This window comes from Triplophysa dalaica, chromosome 19, assembly GCF_015846415.1.
Source record: "Triplophysa dalaica isolate WHDGS20190420 chromosome 19, ASM1584641v1, whole genome shotgun sequence".
Taxonomy (NCBI): domain Eukaryota; kingdom Metazoa; phylum Chordata; class Actinopteri; order Cypriniformes; family Nemacheilidae; genus Triplophysa; species Triplophysa dalaica.
Window position 1 is genome coordinate 10,467,161 of NC_079560.1, and position 13,471 is coordinate 10,480,631.

Below are 13,471 nucleotides of genomic sequence, written 5' to 3' on the forward strand. Positions count from 1 at the left end.
ACATACAGGAAAGAGGGATGAGCAGAGTCAGCTCTTTCTCAGATTCTTGTCATATCTGTCTGTTTTATGTCAAGGAATGCATGTTTCTGAAGGGTTTAATAAATGAGAAAAAGAGGATTTCTTAATTATTGATAATTTCTAAAAAAAGAAACATTATGGCATTTTGTTCTACATTAATATTTATCCTGTGGTTTATAAGACACAAAAATCAAGACAAACTTAATATTTCATATAGACATTTTTGGTAAATTGGACGGATGACATATTCAACATCCAACACCCTCCTCTCACTTTTCACACCCATTCCCAGCTCGGCAAATTGAGTTCCTGGTAAAATACCTGACAATTAGAGATTAATCAATTTTGGAGTTTTAGAGCAGGGATTCCTTTCCTGTCCCATCTTCATGCCATGTCAGGCATCACATCGCTTTACACTTGCCAGTACCTCTCTGCCGTATTTTCATAAACTGTTTCTCTGTGAAAAAGATATCAAAATACATTATTAAGGGAGAGGAAACATCCACCTGCGGAAAATAAGTGAGTATCCATTTTTTATTGACAAATCTCTAGGTGATCAAACTGTATTGAGATTGAATATGTGACTGATCTGGTAGTTTGTGAAGAAAACCAATCTCTCTTAATATTATGATATAAATGATCCTTAATATCATCTTAAAAACATTTACAGGAAATTGACCACTTCATTTAAAGTGCTCATGACTAAATGTGGATCATAATAGGAGCAGTTTGCGCAATGTGACGTGTTAATTCTGTTATTTTCTTGCATTTGTATTATTGCTGTTAGGATTGTTTTTAACGTAATCTTGACTAAAATGCTTCTTCAGGTCTGCACAAGACATAAGTGACAAATGAATGCTTAATTCCTTTAATGGCTTTCGATTTATAATATGTAAGGTCTGCTTGGCTCCCTTTATTTCAAGTTTTTTGTTTTTGTTAATTTTGTATTTTCCGTATACAGTTTTTAGTATTTCTAATAATTAAAGTAAAATTGTGTTGTACATAATGAAGTATTGAAAAAAATGTTTATAAATAAAAAGGTTTTAAAAAGTGACACTCCCTAATAATTTACGTATATTTATGTATTCCTAACTTTCCATCTTTTTCATGTCTCCATCTGTCAGATGTCACCCCTCCCTTACTTGCTGGTCACTTTTTATATTTATCCCCAGTGTCGCCATAAATCTTCCATATGCATCTGTTCAGGTTCTGATTTACCTCGGCTTTCCTTTGAGTCATAAAAGTTTTTCATTGCTTGTGGTGTCCAGCCAAGAATCCGAGAAGGTGATCCAAAGCCTTTCTCGCAAATTACACAGAGGGATCAAAGTGGGTATAAAAGACTATTTAGAGAGGGCAAAGGAATCAAATGTCTAGATGTAGTCAACTGGGCATTTGCTGTGTACAGTTATGTCGGTTAAGGGTAAAGGTACAAATATAGTTGATTCATATTACATCGAACATTAAATTATTTTTAATTGACTATGGACCTTGTTTACTTGTTTACCGATTTTTCTGTCACCTGCAGTATTTATGTGCCTGGCGATAGACATTCTTTACTCAGAGAAAGGATCTTTGCTGCAGCATGTTTATTGGCATCAGAATCCTGGTCCTGGTAATATGAATAAAAGCCGAACGTTCTTCATCTTTAGTATTGATGGCATCTATCCCAGTGTAAACAGTGCAGATCTACATCATTTAATTGCATGCTGACAAATAGAGGGCTACTCTGCTTAACCCTTTGAATTGATAGTTACTCAATCCAGACGAAAAATATATTCACTATATTTTAAATTTATGATGGCATGTTGAATCGAGGTCAAAAAACAAAACGTGACAGTTCATCCCAACATGAAAATTCATTATTCATTCACCCTCATGTCATCCCAAACTTGTAGGACTATCTTCTACAGAACACAAAAGAATATATTTTGTTGGTTACCAAACAACACCGGCACTCATTGACTTCCATTGAATGGACACAAAACCGCTGACACATCTTCTTTTGTGTTCCACATAGGAAAGTCGTACACATTTAGTATGATATAAGTGTAACTCTGGTTGTATGTATTTTATTTTACTTATGAATATTTCATTTTTTTTTGACAATGGACAGCTACAGCATATTGAATTAAAGATGGTCAAAGGTGGTCAGTTGTAGTGGGTGTTTCAAAAACCGCAGGTGAACACATGACTTGAACACATCTTTTACCCACAAGCATGTGAGCAGCTAATTACATTATGTTAAATGTACTTGGAATGTTCACTCATGTTACACCTTTGATCATTACAGTAGCCTACTTAAGTTGCCACAGGGGGTTTTATCTCTCCTTACTTAATGTGGTCTCTGGCATTTGACCTAACCCTGTAACACAAGCTTTTTGTTGCCAAGTGTCCTGCATGCCCAGGACTGAGTAGGGAAAACAAAGAACACAAGCGGTTGCTTTTTCTTTGCAGAAGCCACTTTAGTGGCCCTGTGATACATTATCATAAATAATACAGTGTTGCTGATAGGCTCCTTGTCTGGTTATGTAATGCACTCGTCTATGTGGTTGTATGTTAGTGTTACACCACTGTAGTGGTTTTGTCTCTATGTATAACTGGTTTTGTCTCTATGTATAACCGGTTTTGTCTCTGGTCATCTAACCAAAATGCCTCACTCCTGCTGTTTTAAAACAGAAACAATATGTGGTGTCAATTTATGCTTACAGTGTAAATGAAGTAAGAAATATTTTTTTCAAATAGTTATTCATTGTAAGAGCCCAATTTCCAAAAAAGAGATTAGTACTATTAACAATGTTATTAATATGTGACCGTGGATCACAAAACCAGTCTTAAGTAACACAGAAATTTTTTAGTAAAAATCGATTTTTCTTTAATGACAAAAATAAATAGGATATTGAGTAAAGATCATGTTCCATGAAGATACTTTTTTAATTTCCTACCCCCAATATTTTGTGTCTTTTGCACCCTCAGATTCCAGAGTTTTAAACGGTTGTATCTCCACCAGATATTGTCCTGTCTGCAACTATCCTAACAACCCATACATCAATAGAACGCTTAATTATTCAGCTTTCAGATTATGTTAAAATCATGTTTTTGTTGTCCAGGGTCACATATTATTATATTATGTACATTGATTGACTAATGGTCACCTTAGATCCTTGTGTAAAATCTAACCGCATCTGAGCATCTCGAACATTTGGCTATTGGCAAACAGCAGAGCTGTGCAATGTTACAGCTCCACATGCAGACGCATTTCTCACGTACTGCTGGAAGAGCGGCACGCATCGCATGTCCCTCCGATACTGACACAAGCATATGGGAAGTGTTAAAGAGAGAGGTAGATAGAAAGTAGGTGGGAGGAGAGACAGAAAGAGAGTGAACACGAGAGCAAATGAGAGTTTATGAAATTGGCTAGGTAATGTAATGTCAGGATTCACCATAATGCGTTGAATTAGTAGAATTGATAACATTTCTTCCAGTTAAAATTAGGAAAATGATTGGAAGAGGTATAACAGCGACCAAAATGAACTATAATTTTGGATTAAAGGACACTTTGGATTAAGGGTATGTCCTGCAAGTACATACTTAACCCAGTTGTTTCAGGATACAGTCAGACAGGTGCTACTGGTTATTAGAGCAAGGTTGGTGCTAAACACTGAAGGACATGGCTTTCCAGAAAAATAATTGAACAGCCCTTATATAGAGAGTTTTACAACTTTCTTTTTTCAGCTGTCAATTCCAGATTCATGTACAACATAAATTTAAAGGAAGAAAAATTCTGGCATGGTCAGGCCGGCCCATATCAGCCACAGTTGGCAAATACAAGCAAAGCTCTGTAAAGCAGCACAGCGCACATGCACACTGTTGACACATCTCATTTCCATTGTATATTAGCAGCAGTTTTATAGGATTTTCTCCATCCTGCTCAAGAATTTGTGTCTTAGCGCAGTGAACCTATTTTATAATCACATTTTTATTACAAAGTAATGACTTTCATTTTAACTCTGGTCTCTGTGCATTAACTGGACAATTCTTTCATTTTATTTCATTGTAAATTTCATCAATATCTTTTTTTAACCTATTTTTTATCAGGACGTGTCAAAGATAATACATAGATTTGAATTATAATCGTGGTGATGGTGGGGTGGTTCCGAATAGAGCCAACCCATAAAATTTGTGTAAGCTGTGCCTGGGGCGAACACAAAAGATAAATTATGATATTATAACAAAACAAATCAATCAAAAGGTAAAAGAGCCACTTCAAACTGAGAGTATCTGCATCGACCCCACCCTTTTTCGCCCTCCCTCTCTTTTGCTTTCTTTTCTTGATTTCCTTTCTCACTCTCTCTCTTCATCCCTGTGAAGCAATAGTGCCCTGCTCGTCAGATCCCACCCACCTTCAAACACACACACACACAAACACACTCACTCTCTCAACTGAGGCTCTGTCTGATTGAGTACCTTTTCATTCTTGGGCATTTAGCAACAGACACACACGCTCACACACACGCTCTGTGTAGTGAGAAGCTGAAAGAAATCCTGCAGTTTGCGGCTGCAACTGTGCTGGACATGCAGAACCGTGAGCACTGAGGTGGGAGATGGGCTTGCGAACTTGTGTGTAAGAAACTGTTTCTAATTCATTCTGGATTCTAGTGCTTATGTGAGTTAAAGATGTTGCCAGGATCATGCATGAAGGTGCTTGGCTTGAAGTTTCAGAGAAAGTGAGGTTTTGCTTTGATTGCATGGTTAATGGACATTGACATTTTGTATGAACATTCAACTATTAGTCTAATATGCACATTGTCACTTTTACTATATTCACAACATAAACGTGAGGTTCTGAGTATTAGTACACAAACTAAAAGCACAGGAAATTAGACGTGTGCAACTTGCACGGGTTGGCACTTGATATGTTTCTGCTGGGGAGGTTTTCTTTATTATTTCATATATTTGCTTTGGCTTGATAAATTAGCAGATCTTCTCGCCTTGAATGTCTGTATATGTGCCTGTTCATCAAATCACTTTTTATAGTGAGCTTGCAACCATGCAGTCAGCAGATCCTCTGGCACTTTGAATTAGATGCTGAAACCAATAACTGCCACAGACATCTAGAGCTGAAGCTTCTCACATCTCACACACGCACAAATACATTCACATGTGCTGAGCTGTACGCTCATAAACACAGATATACTGATCCTAATATAACCACAGCGTGTGCACAATGCTCATGCTAAATAGTAATGTTAAATTGGTTAAAATAGTTAAATCAGGTTGCAGTATAAACATACACGTGAATTTCACGTGAATGTTAACTCATTTTATTTTAATTATTGTTCTTTCATGTTGTTTTATTGTGTTAAGGGTAAACATTAAAACTTTATCTTCATTGAAAATTGCTGTAAAATATTATTTGACACAAATGTGGAAATATGTATTCTATTAACCATTTTGTTTTAAACCCAGTACGCTAATTTGAATAGACAAATGACATGTTCACACGTTCTTTTACCCACTTGTAAATTTGCTGTTTATTTCTGTCATTTAACTTTTTTCCGCATTTCATTAATTAGTGAAAATTTGGTTAAATTAAACAGTAAATATTGTTTTGAAGTAACAGCAACAGTCTTCATGCAGGGCTCCGCACTTGGTGTACAATAACGGCAACTCTCAGTCACCACCATTCTGCCAAATATCTCCTTTCTTGTTCCACAGAAGAAAGGCAAACGTTTTTAACAAGAGGAAGGAACGCATATAAAATTGTGTTCACTTTGTGATAAATGTGACCCTGCACCACAAAACCAGTCTTAAAGCGGGTGTAACACACGCGGTTTCTGCCAATCTCATATTAATCACGAGTACCAATAGAGTATTGAATACTTTGTATCTTCGAAGAGTATTAGTTTATAAAAAATAAAACAGCTGTACGATTATTTCCGAAACCATATGTCGTGTGCGGGGAGGAGGGCTAGGCTGAACTTAAGCGTGTACGCACCCATTGCCAACAAAACACAGACATCAGTTTCACTCACCGCATGTGTTTCATGTCCGGCATCTTTAAGCGCTGGGACGGGTTCATATATCAGTTTCAACAGTTTTTATAACATTCATCACCCAAATGCAGTGAACAAACAAACACCTGAACTTCGCGAACATGCTCTCTCTCCTGCTTACAAGTGAAAGCGCCGTCTGCACATGCTCCTTCTCCACTGCTCCTTGCTGCCGTGTGGCCGTGCCGCGTGCTTTTCAGGGAGAATTGTTCAATAAGGGACTAAGAAAATTTGTTACAAAACAGTTTCATGTTTGAAAAAAACTTTCTGAAACCTGTACGATAGCCGGTGTAGTGTTTTGAGCACAGAAATACCACGTAATACGCCCATCTAATTTTTTGACAAGTTGACCATGTTAACCATGAGAAGACAGCATGTTTAACATTGTTTAACACGGCCGGGTATCATGCTAGGTCATGCATTTTGACTTCTTTACATTGTTAAACGTGCTGTGCTGGCTTCTCGTGCTAAACATGGTCAACTTGTTAAACAACGAATTGGACATAGTATTTATGTACTTGATAAACTCCCCCAGCATTCCAACTTGTGACGGAAAGTTTTTTGTAATTCTGGATCCCTGTGTCGTCCTATTTCTTTTGTTAGCCAAAAGCACGACAAGGCGAAGGCGATTTCCACCAAGATTATCTGCGCTGCGTCAAGATGGAATGTGCAGCGCTGCAGCTCGTTACTCTTGCGATAGTGAAGTTTAGGTGTGTCTGTTTGTTCACTGCATTTCACTGATGGATGTTAAATAAACTGTGGATTTAACACTGGAAATGGAGATCGTTTGAAACTGATAGATGGCGAGGTCCCAGTGCTAAAAGATGGCGGACATGAACTGCACGTTACGTCTGTGTTTTGTTCACATTTTGCCCACTCTTTGAGAAATACCCAATCAAGGTCTCTGTGTAAAGCTTAGAATTATAGCTTTTGGATTCATCTATTTTCTGCAACTTCATTACACCAGTAAGTCAATAGACACCCTTCAACCAAACCTGTTTCTGCTACGCTTCTGATTAACAACTTAAAATGCAATTTTCTCAATATTTTGATAATTTGCACCCTCAGATTCTCCAGTTTTAAACAGTTGTATCTCGACCAGCATTATCCTTCAATAAAAACTCATATATCGATAGTTTGCTCATGTAATTAGCTTCCAGATGATGTAAACTGAGTTTGCGCTCAGTTTGGTTGTTTCTTGTCACATGATCTGCGGTGCATGTGCGCCATTCTGAAAAGTTGAAATATTTTCTTCTCGAGGCATCGCCACACCGCATGCACGTAGTGACCGCGTCACTCCCTTTTTGAGCATGGTTGCCAGGCATCTACGTTTAAAACAATAAATTTGTGCGCACAAAAGATCCGAAGTGTGAACGCACCCTACTGGATAAGTTGTCTAGGGTCAAAAATGTTGACAGAGCTTTTATTTTGGTGTGAACGGTCCCTTTAAGCTATAACGCTTATCATTTCCCATCACATAATCCACATGGCCTGCTGTGGCCTTTTCGAATGCTAAAGTGCTTTTACCTTTGCTGTCTGCAATTTGATTTAACACATAGTTGAGTTCATCTGTATTAACAGAAATCTTGTAAAGAATTCCCTTGCCAGTGTGCCTCAAAGCCCAACTCAGCTATATGTCCTGTTTATTAGGTTTTGTTTGCTTAACAGCTGGTTAATGGTCTGAAGCTACTGCCCCCACATTTCCCTTAAGTAACTGAAGACAGATGAGTTTTGTTTCACTCACACGCAGCTTTGTTTTGCAAAGTGACATGTGAAGGTGCGACCTCTCTGACATGACAGGAACCACCTGGCGCTCGTAGAACACTGTGATACCGGTCAGTACAAATCAAAAGCCAAAAATACATCTGGACAAACATTCAGAACCGCTTCGTGCTAAGCAACATAGCTCTTGTGCTTTATGCCGTGACAGAATGTCATTAAAGTCATTTCCTTTATATCAGCAGAAGGATCTTAAAATTGAATCAGATTGTTTTAATGATTTATCTTAATGTAGTAGGCTTTGAATTTAACCCATTGTGTCCAAAACAATTTCCCCATCAGTGTCTCCTCAGTCAGATCGTGAGGACGAGGGTGTTTTACATGGTTACGGGTCCAGAGACTCCATCCTTAGCAACTGCCACAGGCGGAGCTGGAACAGCCGGAAGAGGGAGAAGGAAACAGACTGGTTTGTGGTTTTTCCTATATATAATTCTGAAACTGGTAAAGCAACACCGTGGAAGCTTTAATGGGCATAACAATAATCCTTGGTAAAGTCATTATGTGGTCATGGTTTGGCTTTTAAAATCAAGTGCTTGCAACGTCCTCATGTGTGCGGTTGCATTTGCAGTCCTGTCTCGAAGAAGACGAACAGCAGTGGTGGAAAGCAGAAGAAACGGGACTGCAGAACTAAAATCATGCAATGCTCCACCCTTTTTCTTGTTCTCACCGGAGTGCTCCTGTACCTGGTGATGGGAGCTCTGGTGTTCAATGCCATCGAGGCTCCTTATGAAGAAAGCCACCATGATGAACTGCAAACTATCCGTAATGAGTTTCTAGGCAACTACACGTGTGTGGATCAAGACCATCTAGAGTTGCTGATAAATGTAAGCGATATATTGCACAATGGGTTGGTACAAACTCAAACTATTTATCTGAAGTTATTTGACAGAGTTGTATACTGTAATGTCCCTGTATTTTAAAGAGTAATGAGCAATGCTAAGGTCATGGGTTTAATGATCAAATGTGTACAGTACCTAAGATAAAAGTGTCTGCAAAATGGATAAATGTCATGTTTGATTAGAACAACAAAATATCTATCCTATTTAGAGATTAGATTTTATTTTGTTTATTTTTATTTGCTATCTATAAACTTATTTTAAACTTAAAAAAGCATACGTCTACTTCTTAAGTGTTTCTTAGAAATATACTTAAAATGACACTTAAGTATACCTATACTAAAAAGTAAACTTACTATCAGATCGAGCTTATTAAATCACTTTCACATAGTTTTAAATAAACTTACAATGTTCAAGTCACAAGTCAGTTTTGAGGTATAGAATAGCTTAAAGTAAAAACATTTTGGAAACTTAAGATGATTTAATTTGTACACAGTGATAACAAGAAATTACTTTAAAACTTCTTAAAGATATAGGCATCAAGTTTAACAATGTATGTTTATAAAATAAAAATAGAACAGTAGTATAGCCTACTACGCAAAAATATGCAAAAATAATATATGAATGTTTGTAAACTATAAATTTATCTAAAGTTCACTAACATATTAGTTTAAGCCTTGAGATACACTAACAGTATATAAGCTAGTAAAATAGTAGTTTACTGTGAGTATACTTCAATGTGTACTTTAAGGAGCAATGTGGAGATTTTAGAAGTATCTAGTGGTGAGTTTGCGAATCGCAACCAACAACTCATCCCTCCTCCCTCCCTTTTGAAACACTACAGAGGCTTGTTTGTCCTAGAAACAACACGACAACAACATTCCATGCAAGTAGACCCGTGGTGCATGTATGTAGATAGAAATAGTTCATTCTAAGGTAATAATAACATAACGCTTCATTATGTAAGTTCTTTATAAACCTCTGAAGACAGAGTTATGTATATTGCCTTTCTGTCAATATATCCTCCAAAAACTACACACTGGAGCTTTAATACATTTAAAATGTGCTAAAAGTATTGCACAAACAATCATTATATCAGAAAATGCAGTTTTAAACTAGTTGTGTACTCAAAGTTGGCTACTGTTGCACTTAAAGTATACTCAAAAGTGCACTTCTATAAACTAAAGATCCAATTTAGTCCCAAGAAGTACTGGAATAATAAACTTTCAAGCATACTACTAGTACATTTATAAATTGGTACACATACTTCATGAAGTATACTTATTAAAATGGACTTAAAGTATGCTTACTTTTTAAGTGTAACCCCTTGTCCACTACCTTTAACCCACGCAGAAGGTGGCAGAGGCTATCAGTGTTGGAGTTGACCCAAGCAGTAACACAACATTCAGCACCAGTTGGGACCTGGCCAGCGCTTTCTTCTTCTGTGGCACCATTGTCACCACCATTGGTATGGTACTACCACATCGCTAGCTGAAAATACCTGCATGTCAAACCCAAAGCCTGGCCCGACCTCTGCATTCTGGAGATCAATGGCGCTTTGAGGTTTCTAAAAATATCAGCCGTCAGATCAAAGTGTTTGTTTGTGATTTAGGTTATGGAAATATCTCTCCAAAGACACCGTGGGGTCAGTTCTTCTGTATCTGGTTTACGCTGATTGGAATTCCCTTGTTTGGCTTTCTGCTGGCCGCTGCTGGAGATCATCTGGGGACATCGCTGAGGAAAGCCATCGCTAAAATTGAAGCTCTTTTATGGGTAAATGATACTGATGACAAACGTGAAATCACACGACATTTCTTATAACAGGGCGTACATGAAACTTCTAAACATTCTATGATGTCTTTTGTCGTGTCGCATCCGGTGTAGATACGGTGTAAGTGTAAAAGTATATGAAATGAAAATTCTGTCATTCTTGTCATTTCAAACCTGTGTTCAATCTCTCTTTATTCCACAGAACACAAAAGAAGATATTTTGAAGAATATTGGTAACCGAACAACGACGGTCCAATTCACTGATATTGTATGGACACAGAACCAATCCAAGTGAATGGGTACCGCCATTGTTTGGTTACCAAAAATCTTTAAAATATCTTCTTTTTATTCTGCAGAAGAAAGTCTTACAGATTTGACATGACAAAAGAGTGAGTAAATAATGACAGAATTGTTATTTTTGGATGGACTGTCACTTAAAAGTTAGACCACAAAAAGCTCTAAACCACTACATTTCTCAAGAAATTTGCCCGTCGGTTTTCTTTGTCTTCTCCTGTCAGAAGTGGAAGGTGAGCCCAACCATTGTGCGTGTCATCAGCGCCCTGCTTTCCATCCTTCTGGGCTGTGTTCTCTTCGTATTTGTGCCAACTTTAGTTTTTCAAAAGGTGGAAGATTGGACCCTTCTAGAGTCCTCCTACTTTGTGGTAATCACACTAACAACTGTGGGCTTTGGAGACTATGTCGCAGGTATCACAAACTTTCACTTCTACAAATATCACTTGTAGATCCAGTTGAATTCAAGTTGATAAATTGTCTCTTTTTCTAGAGACATTTTTTTATGACAAATGCTTTTTCCAGACCCTATGTGATGGTTTTACATGATGTTTGATGTATAGTGACTACAAATCTATACTAGAAACAGCTAAAATGACTCTTCATGTGCATTATTCATTCCCTGTCTATCAGGTGACAGCAGTAAAGCGGGTCAAGATCACTGGTACAAGCCTCTAGTGTGGTTCTGGATTCTGTTCGGTTTGGCCTATTTTGTGTCCATTCTCACCATGATTGGGAACTGGATTCTCGTTCTTACCCAAAAAACCAGAGCTGAGGTAAGACTAAATAACACCATGAATACAAAGGCATTGTCTAAACCAAATGTGTTATGTAACACCAGCTGTGCCCGGTCAAACTTCCTGGTCAAACTCGAGCACTATGAGTCCAATCAAATTATTAATTCTCTCTCAATTCCATCCCTTCTATCTCCATGACTAACTTCCTTCCGTTTTCTTTCACATCCGTAATTCATCCCACAACTCTTATTGTACTAACCTGAAATCTGTATCAAATTTCTATCATTCTGTGACATACAAATCTCTCCATAACTCTCAAGCCTTTCCATTTCTCCTGCCCTACTTTCTGCTCTCAGATGGAAGAGTTGAGAGCGCACGCCTCAGACTGGACTCAGAACATTCAGAACATGTCCGTGGATTTCCGCATTGCCGGAAAACTGGACGATCCTTCAAGAGCACCCGAAGAAAGCGCCGCCACAAGCGCCACAGACGCAGTGGGAGTCAAGGTGGATTGGGCGAAGCTGGGTCAGAGGGCAAAGGGGAGAACGAATCAGAATCCGGATCGTACTCGGGTTCTTCGGACGAGTCGGAGAGCAGTTCTGAAACCGATTCTGACGTGACCAAGACAGACAGGGTCCCAGAGGGAGAAAGTGCCAAAGATTTAGAAAAAGAGGAAAAGGTCTCCACTAAAGATCCAACTATCTCTCAACCCCTGGAATATTTTGGTGAAAACCTCGCTTTCATTGACGAGTCATCAGATGCAGTGAGCGGGAAGGTTCACCTGGATCCCTTCCTGGATAAATCAGAATCCAACCCAACTTCAATTGACAGGCCCAAACGGAGACGACAGAGGAGACACTTGAGAAGGGATCTGAAAAAACCTAAGATCACCATAATAAGTCCAAATGAAGTGAGCATCGACGAGCACGTGGCCTTAAATGGAGACATTCAGCAAAAGGACCCCTCTCCGCTTCAGCCGAAGCTGTGAGCAAACAAGGTGTCCGTGGGGTTCGTAGTTCCTCAGAAATGTCTTTTTGACATGGGTCACCCGAATTGAAACTATACTAGCTTTGGTATGCTGTGCTTAATTTTGAAGGCACATTATTCTCAGATTTTACTGGGATACAAAAAAGAATCTGTCCATGTGCCTAAAACGAGAATCAGATTACTGTATATCACATCTTGGACACCTCAGCATGAGCAAGAACTTTTATGGGGTAATCAGATAGCTATGCACTGACTTTAGTCCTACATTTATATGCGGAAAGTTCATGATCACATCATTAGTGCCATCTACTGGATTGTTCTGATATAATCAGATATGATTTCTACACATTGACTGTACTGAATGCTGTGTATGGATTCCATGACTGTTTTATTCTCTGTGCCTTTTACCACTATTCTCATTTAATAACTTGAAAACAATAAAGGAATGTCACTTCAAATAATTATTCAGGTGAAATCTTGGTTTGATTCACATAAAATACACATTAAAAATGAAAAGTATAAATATCTGCCAAATGCATAAATTTAAACTAAGCCTGTCTCCATCTAATGTACATAAACTGAACCTACTCATTTTTATTATTGTTAAATTACAGAATTGTGCAGATGCATTTTTTTTCTTTAAAAACAATCTGCATACCATTTTTTTCCTTGTTGATGTTTCCCATTATCCTATTAAAAGCTCACCCAAAATGGAAAAGTATTTATTTCATAATTTTTATGGTTACACCCAAACAGTAACGAAATGGGATAAATTATCGTCTTTTTCCCAAACAAGGCTATCACAAGGCTTCGGACGACCTCCAATATAATTCAAGTGACATATGAAACACTTTTGTTTAATCAATTTTTAAAGCTCACAAGCTTCAGTCCTTTTTCATACTTGCTGCTTGGAAAACCGCAGCCAGTCTTCATTAAACTGACTGAGATTTGGTCAAACTGTTAATTTAAATCGCACATTTCAGTCCATACATTCTAGGAACTA

At 37.9% G+C, this 13,471-nt stretch overlaps 1 protein-coding gene across 1 annotated transcript; it reads left to right on the forward strand.

The window, feature by feature from the left end:
- Positions 1-4,458: 4,458 nt before the first annotated feature.
- LOC130407463 (potassium channel subfamily K member 4) lies at positions 4,459-13,067 on the forward strand. Its single transcript, XM_056730309.1, is given in 9 exon segments — positions 4,459-4,639; positions 8,130-8,253; positions 8,416-8,671; positions 10,037-10,151; positions 10,296-10,456; positions 10,972-11,158; positions 11,378-11,520; positions 11,838-11,928; positions 11,931-13,067. Coding segments are annotated over 7 exon segments (1,425 nt in total). The 5' UTR covers positions 4,459-4,639; positions 8,130-8,253; positions 8,416-8,482; the 3' UTR covers positions 12,470-13,067.
- Positions 13,068-13,471: the final 404 nt, after the last annotated feature.